Raw genomic sequence first — 22,253 nt, 5'->3', positions numbered from 1 at the left:
CGACTCAGGAGCGTGACACGCGCCGTTTCGTGGCTGCTTGTTCGGACTGCGCGCAGACTAAGTCAGGTAACTCTCCTCCTGCCGGTCGTCTCAGACCGCTTCCCATTCCTTCTCGACCATGGTCTCACATCGCCCTAGACTTCATTACCGGTCTGCCTTTGTCTGCGGGGAAGACTGTGATTCTTACGGTTGTCGATAGGTTCTCTAAGGCGGCACATTTCATTCCCTCGCTAAACTTCCTTCCGCTAAGGAGACGGCACAAATCATCATCGAGAATGTGTTCAGAATTCATGGCCTCCCGTTAGACGCCGTTTCAGACAGAGGCCCGCAATTCACGTCACAGTTTTGGAGGGAGTTCTGTCGTTTGATTGGTGCGTCCGTCAGTCTCTCTTCCGGGTTTCATCCCCAGTCTAACGGTCAAGCAGAGAGGGCAAATCAGACGATTGGTCGCATACTACGCAGCCTTTCTTTCAGAAACCCTGCGTCTTGGGCAGAACAGCTCCCCTGGGCAGAATACGCTCACAACTCGCTTCCTTCGTCTGCTACCGGGTTATCTCCGTTTCAGAGTAGTCTGGGTTACCAGCCTCCTCTGTTCTCATCCCAGCTTGCCGAGTCCAGCGTTCCCTCCGCTCAAGCGTTTGTCCAACGTTGTGAGCGCACCTGGAGGAGGGTGAGGTCTGCACTTTGCCGTTACAGGGCACAGACTGTGAGAGCCGCCAATAAACGTAGGATTAAGATTCCAAGGTATTGTTGCGGCCAGAGAGTGTGGCTTTCCACTCGCAACCTTCCTCTTACGACAGCTTCTCGTAAGTTGACTCCGCGGTTCATTGGTCCGTTCCGTGTCTCCCAGGTCGTCAATCCTGTGTCGCTGTGCGACTGCTTCTTCCGCGACATCTTCGTCGCGTCCATCCTGTCTTCCATGTCTCCTGTGTCAAGCCCTTTCTTCGCACCCCGTTCGTCTTCCCTCCCCCCTCCCGTCCTTGTCGAGCGCACCTATTTACAAGGTACGTAGGATCATGGACATGCGTTCTCGGGGACGGGGTCACCAATACTTAGTGGATTGGGAGGGTTACGGTCCTGAGGAGAGGAGTTGGGTTCCGTCTCGGGACGTGCTGGACCGTTCACTGATTGATGATTTCCTCCGTTGCCGCCAGGATTCCTCCTCGAGTGCGCCAGGAGGCGCTCGGTGAGTGGGGGGGTACTGTCATGTTTTGTCTTATATTGTCTTGTCATTTTGCTTTTCCTTCTGTTCGTTTTCCCCCTGCTGGTCTTTTTAGGTTCGTTCCCTTTTTTCTCTCTCCCTCCCTCTCTCTCTTCTCTCTATCGTTCCGTTCCTGCTCCCAGCTGTTCCTATTCCCCTAATCAATCATTTAATCTTTCCACACCTGTTCCCTATCTTTTCCCCTGATTAGAGTCCCTATTTCTCCCCTTGTTTTCCGTTTCTGTCCTGTCGGATCCTTGTATATTGTTCACCGTGCTGTGTCTTTGTATCGCCCTGTCGTGTCGTGTTTCCCTCAGATGCTGCGTGGTGAGCAGGTGTCAACCTACAGTTTATGATCGAGTCTCCAGTCTGTTCTCGTCATTACGAGTGGAATAGGTTTTTATGCTTTATTTACCGCTCCGATTTGTCTAGGAGTATTGCATATTTCCTTTACTGGATTAAAGACTCTGTTTTCGCCAAGTCGCCTTTGGGTCCTCATTCACCTGCATAACAGGGTGGCCCGCCGAAACATGCTGGACCCCTCCCTCTTATGGGATTTCCATACCTCACACCCAGATAAGCCAGGTGGCGCCCGTTGAGGGGGGGTACTGTCATATCTGCTCCTTCCACAACCTCTAGTGCTCATCCGGTGTCTCCTTGACCTGATGCTGTTTTCCTCTCCACTACAGCTCTGCCCACTTGGTCCCTGCCTCCAGTCCGACTTGTCGTCAGTCCTGCAACTCTGTCCTCGATTCCCCACTCTACGCTCCCTTGGATTCCCCTCCAGAACCAACTTACCCTGTCCCCACACCTCTCGCTCCAGTCTCAGCCTCCGCACCTGGTTTCCAGCAACCTGCCGGAGCTTCCCCTGACCTGCACTCAATATTCTCCCCGTTTTTCAATAAATACCTTGGTTACCTCATCCCAGTCTCCTTGTCTGAGTCTGCACTTTGGTTCGCCTGTTCCGCTCCACGTGACAATAAGAGCTCTTTGTCACTTCCCCGTGTTGTGTTATTATGTTTAATACATGTATCGTATAGTGTGTGAGTGGCAGGCCTATAATGATGGCAAAAAATATATATTTGAGAGTGCGCTGACCCTGGTGCTAGAGGGAAGTGGAAGTGCAGCTGGAAGTGGAATGTTTGAAGGAGTACGGAACTATAAAAAGTTTGGGAACCACTGCTGCTACACTATACTTGCTTGTTTTGTCACTTAAATCAATCAAATGTTTTTATAAAGGCCTTCTTACATCAGCTGATGTCACAAAGTTCTGTACAGAAACCCAGCCTAAAATCCCAATAGCAAGCAATGCAGGTGTAGAAGCACGGTGGCTAGGAAAAACTCCCTAGAAAGGCCAGAACCTAGGATGAAACCTAGAGAGGAACCAGGCTATGAGGGGTGGCCAGTCCTGTCTGTGCCGAGTGGAGATTATAACAGAACATGGCCAAGATGTTCAAATGTTCATAGATGACCAGCGGGGTCAAATAATAATCATCACAGTAGTTGTCGAGGATGCAACAGGTCAGCACCTCAGGAGTAAATGTCAGTTGGCGTTTCATAGCCGATCATTCAGAGTATCTCTACCACTCCTGCTGTCTCTAGAGAGTTGGAAACAGCAGGCTGGGACAGGTAGTACATCCGGTGAACAGGTCAGGGTTCTATAGCCACAGGAAGAACATTTGAAACTGGAGCAGCAGCACGGTCAGGTGGACTGGGGACAGCAAGGAGTCATCAGGCCAGGTAGTCCTGAGGCATGTTCCTAGGGCTCAGGTCCTCCAAGAGAGAGAAAGAAAGAGAGAAAGAGAGAGAGAATTAGAGAGAGCATACTTAAATTCCCACAGGACACCAGATAAGACAGGAGAAATACTCCAGATATAACAGACTGACCCTAGCCCCCCGACACATAAACTACTGCAGCATAAATACTGGAGGCTGAGACAGGAGGGGTCAGGAGACTCTGTGGCCCCATCCGACGATATCCCCGGACAGGGCCAAACAGGCAGGAAAAAAACCCACCCACTTTACCAAAGCATAGTATAGCCCACAAAGATCTCCGCCACGGCACAACCCTAGGGGGAGAACACCCGGACAGGAAGATCAGGTCATTGACCCAACCCACTCAAGTGATGCATCCCTCCTAGGGACGGCATGGAAGAGCACCAGTAAGCCAGTGACTCATCCCCACTAATAGGGTTAGAGGCAGAGAATCCCAGTGGAGAGAGGGGAACGAGCCAGGCAGAGACAGCAAGGGCGGTTAGTTGCTCCAGTGCCTTTCAGTTCACCTTCACACTTCTGGGCCAGACTACACTCAATCATAGGACCTGCTGAAGTGATGCGTTTTCAATAAAGATTGAGACCGAGTCTGGTTGAGGCCGAGTCTGCCTCTCTCACATGGGTAGGCAGACCATTCCATAAAAATTGAGCTATAGGAGAAAGCCCTGCCTCCAGCTGTTTGCTTAGAAATTCTACAGAGAGTAAGGAGGCTTGAGTCTTGTGACCGTAGCGTACATGTAGGTATGTACAGCAGGACCAAATCGGAAAGATAGGTAGGAGCAAGGCCATGTAGTGCTTTGTAGGTTAGCAGTTAAACCTTGAAATCAGCCCTTGCCTTAACAGGAAGCCAGTGTAGAGAGGCTCGCACTGGAGAAATATGATACAAAAAAATGGTTCTAGTCAAGATTCTAGCAGCCGTGTTTAGCACTAACTGAAGTTTATTTAGTGCTTTATCCGGGTAGCCGGAAAGTAGAGCATTGCAGTAGTCTAACCTAGAAGTAGAAAAGGCATGGACAAATTTTTCTGCATAATTTTTGGACTAAAAGTTTCTGATTTTTGCAATGTTATGTAGATTGAAAAAAGCTGTCCTTGGAACAGTCTTGATATGTTTGTTAAAAGAGAGATCAGGGTCCAGAGTAACGCCGAGGTCCTTCACAGTTTTATTTGAGACGACATTACAACCATCAAGATTAATTGTCAGATTCAACAGAAGTTATCTTTGTTTCTTGGGACCTAGAACAAGCATCTCTGTTTTGTCCGAGTTTAAAAGTTGTGCACTTCCTTAGGTCTGAAACACAGACTTTTCCATGTGGATTTTAGTCACCAAAAAGTAGAATAAAATCTGCCATTAATACAAGGTCCGATAGGAATTCAGGGAACTCAGTGAGGAACGCTGTATATGGCCCATGAGGCCTGTAAACAGTAGCTATAAAAAGTGATTGAGTAGGCTGCATAGATTTCATGACTAGAAGCTCAAAAGATGAAAAAAAAATGTTTTTGTAAATTGAAATTTGCTATCATAAATGTTAGCAACACCTCCGCCTTTGCGGGATGCACGGGGGATATGGTCACTAGTGTAACACAGTAACTTCATCAGTGGTCCTTCTGTAGCTCAGTTGGTAGAGCATGGCACTTGTAACGCCAGGGTCGTGGGTTCGATTCCCAGGACCACCCATACTTAGAATGTATGCACACATGACTGTAAGTCCCTTTGGATAAAAGCGTCTGCTAAATGGCATTTATTATTATTATCAGGCTTAAGCCATGTTTCAGTCTGGCCAGTCACATCAAGATTATGATCAGTGATTAGTTCATTGACTATAAATGCCTTGGAAGTGAGGGATCTAACATTAGGTAACCCTATTTTGAGATGTGAGGTATCACAATCTCTTTCAATAATGGCAGGAATGGAGGAGGTATTTATTCCAGTGAGATTGCTAAGGCGAACACCGCCATGTTTAGTTTTGCCCAACCTAGGTCGAGGCACAGACACGGTCTCAATGGGGATAGCTGAGCTGACTACACTGACTGTGCTAGTGGCAGACTCCACTAAGCTGTCAGGCTGGCTAACAGCCTGCTGTCTGGCCTGCACCCTATCTCATTGTGGGGCTAGGGGAGTTAGAGCCCTGTCTATGTACGTAGATAAGATGAGAGCACCCCTCCAGCTAGGATGGAGTCCGTCACTCCTCAGCAGGTCAGGCTTGGTCCTGTTTGTGGGTGAGTCCCAGAAAGAGGGCCAATTACCTACAAATTCTATCTTTTGGGAGGGGCAGAAAACAGTTTTCAACCAGTGATTGAGTTGTGAGACTGCTGTAGAGCTCATCACTCCCCCTAACTGGGAGGGGGCCAGAGGCAATTACTCGATGCCAACATCTTTCTAGCTGATTTACACGCTGAAGCTATGTTGTTCTTGGTGACCTCTGACTGTTTCATCCTAACATCGTTGGTGCCGACGTGGATAACATTATCCCTATACTCTCTACACTCACCAGTTTTAGCTTTAGCCAGCACCATCTTCAGATTAGCCTTAACGTCGGTAGCCATGCCACCTGGTAAACAGTCTATGATCGCTGGATGATTCGTTTTAAGTCTAATACTGCGGGTAATGGAGTCGCCAATGACTAGGGTTTTCAATTTGTCAGAGCTAATGGTGGGAGGCTTCGGCGTCTCAGACCCCGTAACGGGAGGAGTAGAGACCAGAGAAGGCTCAGCTTCTGACTCCGACTCGCTGCTTAATGGGGAGAACCGGTTGAATGTTTCTATCAGCTTATGAGCGACACCGTTTAAGCATTCCTTCAGCATTTCCTTCCAGGAGCCATGAGAAAGTTGTCCGGCTGCGGGGACCGTGCGAGGGGATTTATACTACTATCTGTACTTACTGGTGGCACAGACTCCATTTCATCCTTTCCTACACTTAAATGACCCTTGCCTAACGATTGCTTCTGAGGCTAGCAGCACAGCTATCCTCGCTGTAAGGCGATCGTTCTCCTGTATATTATGAGTACAGCGACTGCAATTAGAAGGCATCATGTTAATGTTACTACTTAGCGTCGGGTGGTGGAGGTCCTGACATACCACATCTAGATAAAGCGTCCGGAGTGAAAAAGTTGAATGTACAAATTTGAGTGAGGGTAAAACAAAAAAATATAAACGGTAATTAGAAAGTGAAAACCGTAAAGTTGGCAGGTAGAAAAATAAGGTTAGCAACCAAACGCACAGCAGGACGTAAACAAGTCTACAAGTTGTGACATAAACTGAAATTATGCGAACTATTAGAATTTTAGCAACCAGGAAATGGTGGATTGATGTCTGCATAGTGCATATTTAAGTTTGGGAAGCATAGAAATAGTGCACATAGAACAGATCTACTGCTTCTTAAACTTGCGTTTAATGAGAATGGCAGATGTATAACTCAAATTTCTATGTGAATTTGGTCAGGTCGCCCCAAAAAGTTACAAATTTCAGCTTTAAGGGTAAATCTCTTTGATTCAATCTATTTGATTGGACCTGAATGCCAAGATATTCAGGAGATAAAGGTGCTCGAAGTTGACCCTCAAAGTTGACCATACCATTAGACATCCATGTCTTTGTCACTGGAAAGGATGAATGGTTGAGTTTATCATTAACAAACAGAGTTGTCAAACTATTTTATAATATCTTGGGGGAAAGTTTTTAAATTAACATTTAATGTCATATATGTAAAAAAGTGTAAAGTCAGATTCTTTTCATATTCGCAGATGCAGCTTAGACCATACTTCACATCTTCTAAGGTTTCTGACACAACAAGCTCTTGACTACAGGGTATTATATAGAAAAATAATTAATAGAATGGGCCTATCCCTTCATACCACTGCAATTGAGCTGGTACACCATTGAAATGTAATTAAAATGTTAACTTCTAATTAATACCACAAAGATCGCCACCAGTCCACCTAACGCCGAATGTCAACTTAAATGTGTATTCTATTATTTATATTTCTATGATTTCAACAGGTTTCATATTGAGGCTTGATAGTATAATTTAAAAGAGCAGATATTCCCATTCATGTCAACATTCTCTGATGTGTAGATCTCCAATTATCTTTTTTAGATAATTGTTAACCTCTTTGGTAATGGTTAACCTGATAATGGTTAATGGTAAAAAAAAATGACAACAGTTTTTATTTTAAAAAATAAATAAAAATCTAATAGTTTGACAACCCTGTCTGTTAGCTTTGAAATGATGTCAATGTCAACCGTTTAGCTTTTCTAGTGATGAAGACATGGATGTCTCATGGTATGGTGGGATAAGCAAAACAGCTCAACTTTGAGCACCTTTATCACTTTAATGTTTTGGCATTCAGTTCCAAAAAGTCACTTTCTGAACCCTTCTACAACGGGCAAATATGAATGGAAGGTTAGTTCAGATCAAAAGGGGTGCTATCAAAAAGTGATTGATTTCAAAGGGATTTACCCTTGAATGACTTGTGTAGTTTGACTAATTTACCCAGAAGACGTTTCACAGAACACTGGGCGTATTCTTGTAGACCAGCTGGCCCGTGGTGCCCGAGCATAGTCGCTGTTTGTGTACGTGCATGTATGCGGGTGCATTTACAGTACGTTTGTACAGTATAGAATGTACGTGAACAGGTATGTCTACAGGGTTTCCCTGTATTTCTTTAAGTAAGGCAGTGTGATCCGCTAAGCGTCAGTGACACCTGATAGGGCACATTCGAACATACCACTACTTCCTCTGTGACGTAAAAGGACCTCATTGTCCACTAAAAGGGGAACTCTTTAAAAGGCCTTCTATTATTCTAGGAATGAAGAGGAGTAATTAAGCCATGCTACAAAAACTACCTTCAGAGTGAACAGAACTACTAGGGCGGAGTACTTGTTTCATTGTAACGAACACAAGGGAACAATACCAGCAGGAAACGTTTCTAAGAATGCCATCTGCAAACATGCATCAAATACTATACGTACTATACATCAAATACTATACGTACTACATGTCAAACGATTTGGCGGCGTTCTGAGCAACAACCATGTCATTAAGGTTTCTTAATGAAACCATATATAGGTCTTATAAAATGTACAAGGCTTTATTCAATAACCCAAGTCCAAACCAGAAGGAAACTATTTGGACCTCCTTCTGTGATTGGCTGTATATCAAATCAGGGTCTTAGTCTATATCCAAATGAAAAATATGTTAGCCCATTGAGCTAAAGCCTAGGCATTTATCTAGGGGAGCCAACACAGGACCTCAGGTCTTACATCACGTGAGAGAATAATAAATAGTGTTTTACAGTGCACACTACCAAATTAGGTCTCCTTGTTTGGTCATGAATATGTTTTTTTTTTAACCCCCACCCACCCCCCAATATCTAACATCTTGATGTTGAATGAGAAGGGGATCATCAACTCCTACATCTGAGAGCAAAGAAATTGACATTGGTCCCCCTGCTAATATGTCACCTGTTTCTGTGAACGTGCAGGACAGTGACCAACATACACTACATGGCCAAAAGTATGTGGACACTTGCTCGCCGAACATCTCATTCCAAAATTATGAGCATTAATATGGAGTTGATCTCCCCTCTGCTGCTATAACAGCCTCTCTTCTTTTGATGTTGGAACATTGCTGTGGGGGCTTGCTTCCATTCAGCCACAATAACATTAATGAGGTCAGGCGTTCTATTTCATCCCAAAGGTGTTCGGTGGGGTTGAGGTCAGTGCTCTGTGCAGGCCAGTCAAGTTCTTCCACACTGATCTCGACAAACCATTACTGTATGGACCTCACTTTGTGCACAGGGGCATTGTCATGCTGAAACTAGAAAGGGCCTTCCCCAATCTGTTGCTACAAAGTTGGAAGCACAGAATCGTCTACAATGTATGCTGTAGTGTTAAGATTTCCCTTCACTGGAACTAAGGGGCCTATCCGGAACCATGAAAAACTGCCCCAGACCATTATTCCTCCTCAACCAAACTTTACAGTTGGCACTGTGCATTTGGGCAGTTAGTGTTCTCTTGGCATCCGCCAAACCCAGATTCATGTGTCGGGTTGCCAGATGGTGAATAGTGATTCATCACTCCAGCGAACGCGTTTCCTCTGCTCCAGAGTCCAATGGTGGGGAGCTTTAAACCACTCTCGCCGACCCTTGGCATTGCACATGGTGATCTTAGGCTTGTGTGAGGCTGCTCGGCCATGGAAACCCATTTCATGACGCTCCTGACGAACAGTTATTGTGCTGACTTTACTTCCAGGAGCAGTTTGGAACTCGTAGTGAATTTTGCAGCCGAGGACAGATGATTTTTATGCACTTCAGCACTCGCCGGTCCTATTCTGTGAGCTTGTGTGGCCTACCACTTGGGTGCTGAGCCATTGTTTCTCTTAGACACTTCCACTTCACAACAACAGCACTTACAGTTGACTGGGGCAGCTCTAGCAGGGCAGAAATGTGAACAACTGACTTGTTGGGAATGTGGCATCCTATGAAGGTTCCACGTTAAAAGTAATTTTACTGACTATGTATGTTTATGGAGATTGCACGGCTGTGTGCATGATTTTATACACCTGTCAGCAACGGTGTGGCTGAAATAGCCGAATCCACTCATTTGTAGGGGTGTCCACATACTTTTGTATATATAGTGTATTTGGACAGGAACCTCGGAGGGCTCCAAGCCTCCCCACCCCCGCCACGCGTGGCTGTGTCTCCTAGACAGCAAGCTACAAGTCGGGGAGACAAACGCTAGCGACTTGCGCCAACAAAACTGGGTGTGGGGTGTTTGCGTCTCAACAAAGCTCTAAGATGTTGACGCTAAAGGCCTCGGAGGAATGCAATCAACAGGCAAATAGCGGCATTATTAAAGTAACAATCTAGGACAAGGCTATTTCATTTGGTAATGTTCTAGGCTGTCAGCGCACCATGGCGCACCGGCACTTCTGGCACACTTGCATAACATTATTTACATTTGGGGACTATTGTTTGAAAACATGGATATTATTTGGATGACAATATAATACAATAAATGTCCCAAAACAAAGGAAGTCGTTCAGATAGTCATCACAGGACAATGTAACTTTATTTTCATTGTCATCAATTTAAAAAAAAAATCTCAGTTGTAGAAACACCTACCGGATAGCCCAGGGAAATCCATAAAAGAGCTTCTGGTTGCAATTAGTGGGCAATAGACGGGCCAATGTGCGAAACGGCGAGGATCCTGTGAGGGACTATGCAGATTCCGATATGGAGTGGCCACCCAGTGAGTAACTAGTAATGCTTTAGTTTTATTCTTCTGAAGTTGAATATTTTCATGGTTTGGCAAAGGACTACCTGAGTTGACGTTATATAGCTCTTGTCTGTGTTGATGCGTAGGCCTGAAGAGCGTGCGCTCATCCCAATCGGCTGTATGGCCTTATCGCTTTGCTGAGGGGAGGTAAATACACGTTTTAGTGACTTGCCAAAGCAGTGACGAAAAGCCTGATAGATCGTTGCTCCGGCGAGGAGGCTACTGTAGCCTGTATTTGGCTCTGACTGGTAGACGCAGCTACAGCACTAAGCTGCTCACATTCAGCACCTGGAGAATGAGGACCAGTACACTGGGCATGGTTGGGCATTTTTAATGGACCGATGGCTTTTGCATGTTGAGGAGTGGGTGAACAGATCTTATTATTTCGCGCAATGTGTTTAAACGACACATCATTGCTTTGCGAATGTTCCACAATTCAAGTCGAGGTAAGACCGTTTTCTAATGACTTGGTATGCTATAAACGAAATAGGCTGCTATAGTCACATATTCTGGTACGACTAATAAGGAGGCTATACATATTATACAGCCCAAATAATGTGAAGCCTCGATGTGCCCTCGGGCAAGGAACGTAACCATAGTCACTCTGAATACGAGCGTCTGCTAAATGTAAATATCAGCGTTTCAACCACGTTTTGATTTTGGCTTTCAAATGATGCTTTCATAAAGGAACTTTAATACAGTAAAAGTAGTTTATTTTCACATCCAGGTTTTGGCAGTGAATGGGTCAACTACGTGCGTAAAGTCCCCTATATCAATAGTCTAGTGAGACGACGCATAGACGCGCAATATCTCCGCCGTTCCAGCTCAAATGGTTTGGGGATTTTGTGTAGTTTTTAAAAATACATTTTATTGATTGATCGATTGATTTAACCAGAAGTTACTCATGGTTGACATATGTACAGTACGTTTTTACCCATGACCTTTCCATGAGTACCAACTCAGTGGCCTTGTGGTTAGTGTCATCTCTGAGATTAGATGGTTGAACTGATGGATTGGGGGTAAAGCCCTGCCCTGCGATAGACGGCTCAGTATCCTGTCCAGGGGGTATACTTGTACATCCAGCTGCCTCAAGCTACAGACAGAAACAGGAGAGGGGCTCCTTACCCTATGGGCCGTTCCGGCTTACTTATCATGAGTAAGGCCATGGATGTGTTTCCTGTTAGTTAACTGTAGCATGACTGCAATGTTGAGGCAGCAAGGAAGTGACATGCTTCTAGTTAATGCTGATTAATGTTAGAATGGGATGACTTTACATTTTTCAAAGGATGATTGAACAGAAAAAGGATTTCCAGAGAGGAAGTTCAAGATTCCACCCTTTGACTTTGCATTGCATTGGGATCCCTCACAGGAAATGATGTCATATCAGTGTGACCTGCTTGCTGATTACTCACAACTTTGCACTTTCAGTCTAAGAGTCAGGCTGGCAGTGTAGTAGGTTGTTATACATCATTTACCTGTCACTCTTCCCAATTGGATTGAAGTGTTGAGATCACCTTGAGAATGAACCAATGTCATGTAGAAGTAATTTGATTTATTAAACGTCAAGAGTAGGAATGAAATCGTCTCAAAAGAGAGCATCACTGACAGCTAGGTGACCTATGAGAGATTCATCTGCCAATCTGTGTTTGGTGATTGCCAAGGTTTCCCATCAGTGCACAGCGCAGAACTAGACCCTAGAATGGCAAAAAAATAGAAGTCAAATCTTGGCATTTGATGCTACTGGCATTAGTTCTGTTACCTTTCACTTTGGCCTGCTTCCTGGACTCCAGAGTCCCTGTGCTCAGCACGTGACTGGCAGGCAGGCAGAGTAGTCTATGGGTCAGCATTGCAGAGTCAGTCAGTGAGGGAGTCTGGGAGTGAGTGAGTGCATAGGGAGGACACGCAATCAGTCTCACACGTAGGCCATGGCAAAGGTCGGAGGGTCACACTAATCAACTTGTTAAACATTGTGATTGAAAAGTGTGGAATTCAGACATTCAACCCTAGAGGAGGTCAGTTATGAGGTTGGCTATGCTGCTCTTTCCAAACCACCTACAACCTCTCAGAGTGGAATGGGGTGTAAGGTTATATGAGTGTAATCCATACTTTTGTTTGTCTTGTCATTACATTGTGTCCCTTGTGTCCCACGCTCAAACATACACACTCAAACACACACACACTGCTGCAGCTGGCATAATTTCTTAGTCTCCAAAGGCCAGCGTGGGGTTCCAGTATAAAGCGTGGGGTTCCAGACAATCAGCATTACTTTAAAAGCATGCGACCATATTTATTTTTTTACCTTTATTTAACTAGGCAAGTCAGTTAAGAACAAATTCTTATTTTCAATGACGGCCTAGGAACAGTGGGTTAACTGCCTGTTCAGGGGCAGAACGACAGATTTGTACCTTGTCAGCTTGGGGGTTTGAACTTGCAATCTTCTGGTTACTAGTCCAACGCTCTAACCACTAGGCTACCCTGCCGCCCCACCACAGCCCGTGATTATAGCTGACTTAGTTATGACTAGGGTTGCAAAGCTACCGGTAGTTTACCAAAGTTATCAGAACCTTCAGTAGTTTTGGTAATTAACAGAAAATCTATGGCAATCTATTGTAACTTCAGTAGTTTATACTTGATTTACTTAAAAAAAACATATATAGCATTCATTTTTTATATCAGACCATGTTTTCCATAAGTTTCTAATAGATGGACGATGTGGTTATTCATAAAACATATAAAAACATGTAAAAAAAAACAATACGCTAAAACCCTCATATTAAACACCAACGGTATTCACTAAGTTGATGGGATAATGTTTTATAGCTTTGTCATTCAAGTTGTTTGAAAATCATCTTATAAAATTATTCAACATACACTGAACAATAATATATATGCAACTTGTATAGTGTTGGACCCATGTTTAATGAGCTGAAATAAAATATTCCACACAACGCACAAAAAGTATATTTCTCTAAAATGTTGTGCACATTGTTTACATCCCTGTTGGTGAGCATTTCTCCTTTGCCAAGATAATCCATTCACCTGACAGGTGTGACATATCACGAAGCTGATTAAACAGCATGATCATTACACAGGTGCACCTTGTGCTGGGGACAATAAAAGGCCACTCTAAACTGTGTGTTTTTGTCACACAACACAAAGTTTTGAGGGAGCACACAATTGGCTTGCTGACTGCAGGAATATCCACCAGAGCTATTGCCAGATAATTTAATGTTAATTTATCTACCACAAGCCGCCTCCAACATAGTTTTAGAGAATTTGGCAGTACGTCCAACCAGCCTCACACCTGCCGAACACGTGTATGGTGTCATGTGGGTGAGCGGCTTGCTGATGTCAACATTGTGAACAAGTGTCTGGCCCAATTTTACTGGTAAATGTAGAAAGTTCCCAGTGACATATCCTCCCTAAGTATGACACAGGGGACAACACAGACAGACAACATAAAGGGGTTTTATGTACACAGGGTGAAGACCCTGAGAGAGGGTTAGGGTTAGAGGGGGCATTTCCTTTTTGACCCTTAAAAGGGATCTCTCTGAGTCCTCTTTGTCCTCCCCACAGCCAACATTGTTTTTAAAAACATCAATGGGCTAAGAACATCTTTTGTTATCTGAGTTTTAAAAAAATCTTGGCTGATAAGCCAACTTTCTATGTTTAGACCACTAAAGGCTAAACCCAAATAATTGGCAAACATTTGACTCATCCTTGCAGAATCGTTTTGGGGAAACGGCTGCGGAGGCTACCAGTGCTCAGCCTGACACGAGGCAGCCTTGGAGAGCTGTCTGTAATCTGTAGCATTTTACTGCGTCATACAGTCAGGCTGCAGTGAAAGAGCTCATTCACATGATGTCCATATTTGTATTTATTATGGATCCCCATTAGCTGTTGCTTTGGCAGCAGCTACTCTTCCTGGGGTCCAGCAAAATGAAGGCAGTTATATGACCTGAACAACTCCATTGAACTGTCATGTGTAACACAATTATAATGGACAGTTTGCACTAGGACAGGTGCATGCAAGACTGAACATGTGGAAAGGCCGGGGGTGTATTCATTCCCACGATTCCGTTGCTAAACATTTATTAAACGTAAGCAAACAGAACGTAACGGGGAGGGACTTACCTGATTTGCCCAACACAAACTCTCATTTTGCTCTGCTTGCTTCCATTTGGTTCTTAAACGGTAAACGATATCCATAATGCATACATCACTGTTGAGCCCATTTTTACCAGGCTGTCACTAGAAATACCACAAAACGCATACACTATAAGAACACACATGAGCCAATATACGTGAAGCTCAGGAATACATAGATGGCAGATTTCCACAAAAGCACTGTTATGTGCTGTGTACAGTAGCATTGTGCTGGAATACGAGACACTCTGTGTGTCCAGGACCGTGTCTGATCTCATGTCCTGGATGACGGATCACAAGTAACCTTGATCCATTGCGTTAGCTTGCAGGTCAAGAATACCAAAGTAACACCCAATTCAAACAGTTGTTCTTCTACAGTGTAAATGAAATCATCTTGGCCTGAATAGAACAACACTAGTTTTGTCTTGAGTGAAGAGGCAAGCAGTGGAGAACATAGTTACAGTAGTGTGCTGAGAGGCACAGAGGCACAGCCCGGCACAGCCCGTGCTACAGCAGCACGGTCAGAGCCAGAAAGAGCAGTTCAGACGTCAGAGTATGGGTTTGACTTAGGGGTAGCTCCTGTCACTTTAATAATGGGAATTGATGGGAAATGATGTAAATATATCACTAGCCACTTTAAACAATGCTACCTCATATAATGTTACTTACCCTACATTATTCATCTCATATGCATACGTATATACTGTACTCTATATCATTGACTGCAATTTTATGTAATACATGTATCACTAGCCACTTTAACTATGCCACTTTGTTTACATACTCATCTCATATGTATATACTGTACTCGATACCATCTACTGTATCTTGCCTATGCTGCTCTGTACCATCACTCATTCATATATCCTTATGTACATATTCTTTATCCCCATACACTGTGTATAAGACAGTAGTTTTAGAATTGTTAGTTAGATTACTTGTTGGTTATTACTGCATTGTGGGAATTAGAAGCACAAGCATTTCGCTACACTCGCATTAACATCTGCTAACCATGTGTATGTGACAAATAAAATTTGATTTGATTTGTGACTGAGTGGTTAGTATGTTGCTCCTAGGTTCACAGGGGGTTTGCAAAGGACCAGGGGATGGGCTCAAAACATGGGGCAAGGAGATGGATGGGGCGATGCTACAGAGGATGGGAGGCAGGGAAAAGGGATTCAACTTGGGACAGATGGATGTAAACCGAATTGGGAGAGACTAATAGAACCAGAGAGGTCTGGGTGGAGAGAGGGTGACACCTACATAGGCTAGCATACATAGCTCCAAGCCAATAGCATGTATTTAATGACAGTTTAAAAGCCTGAACACAGCTATTCATTCATTGGCATATATATATATATATATATATATATATATATATATGAAGAAAGACATTCTTTGCATCAGTATTAGTAGTGTTGGAGCTCCTTGTGTAGCGATGCAACATGCAATATGACTCCCTGCTAAAATACAGGTTAAATAATATCCAGAGTCCCCCTTGTGGTCAACACCAGTGCCAGAGCATGATTGCATTTGACTCACCCAAATACAGACATATGTAGTCTATATGTAATTAGTCATCCTTGCTCAAATCCACCCCTACCCCTTTGATAACATGTTTTCCATATTGCTTAAGGGTTAAGATACAGATTGTTTAATCGGTTATGGCTGATAATGGTATGGAGTGTTGACAGTATGTTTGCTGAAGCCCCTCTGTGTGTGTGTGTGTGTAGGACTCTTTACATTGCTGCTGATGCTGTTGGAGTGGACCAGACCAGGCCTACCATCCCCCCTGCGGCCGATCTGTGACCTGCGGGTCCTAAAACACTTCATTGAAGAGGCCAGAGATGCCCAAGCAGCCATGGTGAGAGACGCACCAGATCCATGTCTGGTCTGAGCCCTTATTAATAAATCGTCTAAAAATAGGAGTGCTTATCTGAGATCACGGCCCCCTCCCCCTTTTCAATTCTTTATAATCTTATGGCTCAGACACACCGATAGCTTTTGCTGGCCGAGAGTACTCTGAATATCATCTGTGAACTGAGTGTGCACCGATTTTACATGTAGAGTCGCATGTAAAATAACGTCAGTCGGACCTCTACGGCAGGTGGTCCCTGAAACACAGCGCGGACACTAGGCAGGTGGTCCGTGAAACACAGCGCGGACACTAGGCAGGTGGTCCCTGAAACACAGCACGGACACTAGGCAGGTGGTCCCTGAAACAGGCAGGTGGTCCCTGAAACACAGCGCGGACACTAGGCAGGTGGTCCCTGAAACACAGCGCAGACACTAGGCAGGTGGTCCCTGAAACACAGCGCGGACACTAGGCAGGTGGTCCCTGAAACACAGCGCGGACACTAGGCAGGTGGTCCCTGAAACACAGCGCGGACATTAGGCAGGTGGTCCGTGAAACACAGCGCGGACACTAGGCAGGTGGTCCCTGAAACACAGCGCGGACACTAGGCAGGTGGTCCGTGAAACACAGCGCGGACACTAGGCAGGTGGTCCCTGAAACACAGCGCGGACACTAGGCAGGTGGTCCGTGAAACACAGCGCGGACACTAGGCAGGTGGTCCGTGAAACACAGCGCGGACACTAGGCAGGTGGTCCGTGAAACACAGCGCGGACACTAGGCAGGTGGTCCCTGAAACACAGCGCGGACACTAGGCAGGTGGTCCGTGAAACACAGCGCGGACACTAGGCAGGTGGTCCCTGAAACACAGCGCGGACACTAGGCAGGTGGTCCCTGAAACACAGCGCGGACACTAGGCAGGTGGTCCGTGAAACACAGCGCGGACACTAGGCAGGTGGTCCCTGAAACACAGCGCGGACACTAGGCAGGTGGTCCGTGAAACACAGCGCGGACACTAGGCAGGTGGTCCCTGAAACACAGCGCGGACACTAGGCAGGTGGTCCCTGAAACACAGCGCGGACACTAGGCAGGTGGTCCGTGAAACACAGCGCGGACACTAGGCAGGTGGTCCCTGAAACACAGCGCGGACACTAGGCAGGTGGTCCCTGAAACACAGCGCGGACACTAGGCAGGTGGTCCCTGAAACACAGCGCGGACACTAGGCAGGTGGTCCCTGAAACACAGCGCGGACACTAGGCAGGTGGTCCCTGAAACACAGCGCGGACACTAGGCAGGTGGTCCGTGAAACACAGCGCGGACACTAGGCAGGTGGTCCGTGAAACACAGCGCGGACACTAGGCAGGTGGTCCCTGAAACACAGCGCGGACACTAGGCAGGTGGTCCCTGAAACACAGCGCGGACACTAGGCAGGTGGTCCCTGAAACACAGCGCGGACACTAGGCAGGTGGTCCGTGAAACACAGCGCGGACACTAGGCAGGTGGTCCCTGAAACACAGCGCGGACACTAGGCAGGTGGTCCCTGAAACACAGCGCGGACACTAGGCAGGTGGTCCCTGAAACACAGCGCGGACACTAGGCAGGTGGTCCGTGAAACACAGCGCGGACACTAGGCAGGTGGTCCCTGAAACACAGCGCGGACACTAGGCAGGTGGTCCCTGAAACAAGGCGCGGACACTAGGCAGGTGGTCCCTGAAACACAGCGCGGACACTAGGCAGGTGGTCCCTGAAACACAGCGCGGACACTAGGCAGGTGGTCCCTGACACACAGCGCGGACACTAGGCAGGTGGTCCCTGAAACACAGCGCGGACACTAGGCAGGTGGTCCCTGAAACACAGCGCAGACACTAGGCAGGTGGTCCGTGAAACACAGCGCGGACACTAGGCAGGTGGTCCCTGAAACACAGCGCGGACACTAGGCAGGTGGTCCCTGAAACACAGCGCGGACACTAGGCAGGTGGTCCCTGAAACACAGCGCGGACACTAGGCAGGTGGTCCCTGAAACACAGCGCGGACACTAGGCAGGTGGTCCCTGAAACACAGCAGGTGGCGGACACTAGGCAGGTGGTCCCTGAAATACAGCGCGGACACTAGGCAGGTGGTCCCTGAAATACAGCGCGGACACTAGGCAGGCGAACGCGAGATCCAAATCCGGTGCGATTTGTGCGAGTTTTAAGAGGAAAACTGATCCTTGATCAGCATTCATATTCACCCTTTATGAATACGGGCCCTGGCCGTGAACTGGTGCTATTTGCAGTGATAGTCATGGTGTTAGTTACATTTCATCTCACACATCTCTCATTCTCTATCCATTTTTCCTTGCCTCGTTTATTTTCTCCATCCGTCCCCTGCTCCCTCCCTCAGCTGACTTGTAAAGAAGGATGTGGTCTTCCAGAGCCCGTCACTGTTCCCCAAACCAAAGTAGACTTCAGCATCTGGGAGAGGAAAAATGTAAGTAACAACAGTCTGCCTCTCTCTCCAAGAAGAAGAACCAGTCTACCTAAGAATGTGCTCTACCATTATCAGAACAGCAATATATCCTGTTAACTCAATGCAGAGCCACATAGAGAGAGTTTGGCCATTGAGTTTTCAACCTAAATCACATGGCTCTGGTCAACTGGGCAACTATGTCTCTCTCTGTGTGTTTTTGTAGGCACTGGAGCAAGCTCAGGAGGTACAGTCTGGCCTGTGGCTGTTAAACAAGGCCATTGGCTCGCTACGAACCTCCGTCACCAACACAGCGTTGCAAAGCCACATAGACAACAGCCTCATAAACATCTTCAGAATAGGAAAGGTGCTGCGCAGCCTCAACATCCAGGTGAGCCAGGTCAGGGAATCAAAGTGCAAGGGCTTGTGGAAGTTGCTATTGCAGACAAGCATAGGAATGCATAGGAATTAATGGTCACTATCTTAAGTTCACTTTGGGCCCTGTCCAGATGCATTCCTAGAGACACGCAATGTTTAACCTGAATGACCCAGTTACTACTATTCCCACACGGTGGCTGGAGCTTGCTGCTGATGGCTAGTTGTGTCATGCTGACTGTACGCTCTTTGGGGAAAAAAGGTGTTATCTAGAGCCTAAAAGGGTTCTCTGGCTGTCCCCATAGGATAATTATTTGAAGAACCCCTTTTGGTTCCAGGTAGAACTGTTTTGGGTTCCATGTACTGTAGAACCATTTCCACAGAGAGTTCCACATGGAATCCAAAAGGGTTGTTACTGGAACCAAAAAGGGTTCTCCTATGGGGACAGCCAAAAAAACCTTTTGGAACCTGCTTTTCTAAGAGTGTAAGGGACTGTTAGGTGGAGAAATTCAGAGAATCCTCTCGGGGGTGGTGGTTCTTAGATAGTAGCAGAAATTACGACAACCACACTCACATCCACCAGTGAGGTGGGGCACTAACAGGCAGGCAGAGTTTACTGGGTACACGCCAAGGCCATGGAAAGACTAAATGAGCTCCAGTCATTCCATCTGTGCTTTCAGGTTCAAGGGTTACAGCAGAGCTTTCATAGTATAGACATCAAACAAACAGCTCCCTAGGCTTGTACCCTGGTGAAATACTGCTGATATTCCTTCATCATGGGGATATTGTTTTTAAATCTTTCCATCCAGTCTAGTGTCGAGTGTAGTGTGTCATTTTTTAAATATTGATTTCATGGTTGTGTTCATCAGGATACACCGTAGCGAAATGTTGTACAACGGAAAAAGAAAACAAGTGTAGCTTTGACAAGTTCAGATGGAATCTCCCCGTTTCACGCCATTTCGGACAGTTTTCTTCTAGTTTTTGCCAAGTGAACAAGACCCAGTAGGCTACTCCATTTTCTGTATGCTGACCAGATTTGGGCGATATATATACTGGGGTATTTAGACATGCCGACGGCGGGCTCCGGTAGTGCGTGTTATGTCACTGCTTATAACTAAATTAACAATCTAAGATATGCCAAATAAATGATATCCAACTCAGGGCTCCAGCTATGCATTTGGTTTGCTAACTTGCTAGCTAAATGGCTAGATGGCAAGATCAAGGTTATTGGTTACAGCAGAGACCATCAATCCCCTCCTGGATTAAGATCCATGTTGCCTAAATACATTTTGTGTGTAAAAAAAATTATATATTAATTTTTAAGAAAGAGCGCCCCCTGTGTGTACATCCGGTAATACCATATACCCCAGTATGGTACAGAAACGATATGATGGTAGGAACATCTAGATACTGTCCAACTCTAATACTGACATATTTCTTCTCCTGTCTTCCTGTCAGGAGTGCAACCCTCCAGCAGGAGGAGTGTCTGGAGGAGAGGAGACATGGCGGGTGTCGTCTGCTTCAGAGCTGCTTCAGGTCCACGTCAACTTCCTGCGAGGCAAGCTGCAGCTCTTACTGTCCAACGCGCCCATCTGCCACTAGGGCGGCAGCTGATTGGGGCTCTCCGAGGCGGGGCCGAGTTGATTGGAGCTTCCCGAGGCAGGGGGTGGGATCTGACACTATTGAACCTGCTTGTTGCCAGGTAGAACTCTAAAAGATGAGTGGGTGGACCAGATCTTCACAGGAGAGAATTAAGCTATATGGACAGAACAGTTCCTATTGGACTTTAAAAGGAAAAGAGCAGGTAGCACCTTGAACATGGAGATGAGGGAAGTATGTGGTTAAGAAATCACACACCGAAAAGGAATGGGGCCTACAGAATACACAGCTCCACAGCTCTTTAATGGGCACTCTTCAGCACTTTGTGTGTGTCTGTATGTCTTTTAGCATGAGTGTGATTCTGTGGCCCCTACTGCAATGGAATGTGACTTCTCATTGCAAAGCCTGCGTAATCGACGCAGATTGCACATGACGACACCTTGTTGGAGTTCTACTCAACTGTCATTGACTGCTTATCAAATACCAGAATGAGGGGGCCTAGCCTGTGCCACAAACTCTTCAAACACCACCTGCCTCGTTCTTAACACAAAACACTTCTCCAACTGCTGTCTATCAGTGTCCTCATATGTATTATATATTGCTAATGTAATTACTTATTTATAGAGATTTATATTTTTACTTTTAAGCTCCAGTTACTGTCATGACTATAGTATTATGAGCGATATACTGTAACTAGGAGCTAGAGACCACAGTTGAGCTCTAACGATTGACCATAATGACTGTATACCACCACTGAACATTGTTGTTAAGTCTATATCCAACGGTTCACTGTCTGTTACCCTTTGTAGAAGAAATGATCTGTGTGTTTGTATGTACAGGATGTGTGAGAGAGTACCTGTTTGAATGAGTTTTATACAACTCCTTATAACCCTATTGAATGGACTAGAGGGGGGAAGAAACAGAATCAGAGGTTCAGTCGGTTGAAGAAGGAAAAGATTGAGCGGAAGAGGGAGAGGGGGCTTACGTGAGAACTCCGAAGCTTTGCTGTGATTATCAGTGTCTGGTTTATGCACACCAGCACTCAAATAGAGCTTCGACGCAGATAGCATGACTGCCAGGAAAAATATTGATTGGTTCTCATGATGAACATCCTGCATGCCTCTCTCTCTCGCCTTCATTCAAGCAGCAGCCAATCAAGCGCAATCCTGGGAACCTTTGGAGTCGCTGACGTTGGGGATTCTTCCAATGTCGGGATTAGTGTTTTTCTCCTGTGTTTTGTTTCCCGTCTTAAAAGTCTTTCAGTCACAGTGCAGATGTTTGTACATGTTTTTTCCTGTTTGTTTCAGATGTTTTGTCCCTTCTATTACACTGCCATTTGGTATTTAAATACAAAATATTATTCTTAGATTAAAAGGATGGATGAAAACAACGTAAGAGGAAGTTTGTCTGTGTGATAAGTGCCTCTATTTTGAAGTCCAGATATATCTGGTGTTGAAAGAAAGCCTTGTTTTGGGGTTGCATACTTAGCAACAGTTCAAATGAATTCAGGTAGAAAACATGGGTATTGTTAAATTTCAAACTCAAATCACGGTTCAATAGTTTCACATACCTAAAACATGCATTGTGCAA

General features: G+C 45.6%; 1 protein-coding gene across 2 annotated transcripts; it reads left to right on the top strand.

Annotated features, from left to right (window-relative positions):
* Positions 1 to 10,116: 10,116 nt before the first annotated feature.
* Positions 10,117 to 22,058, top strand: LOC124007905 (erythropoietin-like). 2 transcript variants are annotated; one of them, XM_046318769.1, is made up of 5 exons: positions 10,117 to 10,219; positions 16,126 to 16,256; positions 18,627 to 18,713; positions 18,916 to 19,080; positions 20,523 to 22,058. In XM_046318769.1, exons 1-5 carry the CDS (start codon positions 10,204 to 10,206, stop codon positions 20,664 to 20,666), a joined length of 543 nt encoding a protein of 180 aa, XP_046174725.1. In that variant the 5' UTR covers positions 10,117 to 10,203; the 3' UTR covers positions 20,667 to 22,058. The 2 variants fall into 2 exon arrangements, with proteins under 2 accessions (XP_046174725.1, XP_046174724.1); XM_046318768.1 differs by lacking the exon at positions 10,117 to 10,219 and adding an exon at positions 10,444 to 10,692.
* The last annotated feature ends 195 nt before the right edge of the window (positions 22,059 to 22,253 follow it).

Source organism: Oncorhynchus gorbuscha, linkage group LG21 (assembly GCF_021184085.1).
Source record: "Oncorhynchus gorbuscha isolate QuinsamMale2020 ecotype Even-year linkage group LG21, OgorEven_v1.0, whole genome shotgun sequence".
Lineage (NCBI taxonomy): Eukaryota > Metazoa > Chordata > Actinopteri > Salmoniformes > Salmonidae > Oncorhynchus > Oncorhynchus gorbuscha.
This window is presented reverse-complemented; position numbering and strand designations above follow the sequence as displayed.

Excerpts from the sequence above, each read along its gene's own strand:
- LOC124007905 (XM_046318768.1), top strand. The coding sequence starts at position 10,671 with ATGTTCCACAATTCAAGTCGAG. Across the intron at positions 10,693-16,125 it reads GTTCCACAATTCAAGTCGAG|GACTCTTTACATTGCTGCTG; the intron begins GTAAGACCGTTT and ends GTGTGTGTGTAG. Across the intron at positions 16,257-18,626 it reads GAGATGCCCAAGCAGCCATG|CTGACTTGTAAAGAAGGATG; the intron begins GTGAGAGACGCA and ends TCCCTCCCTCAG.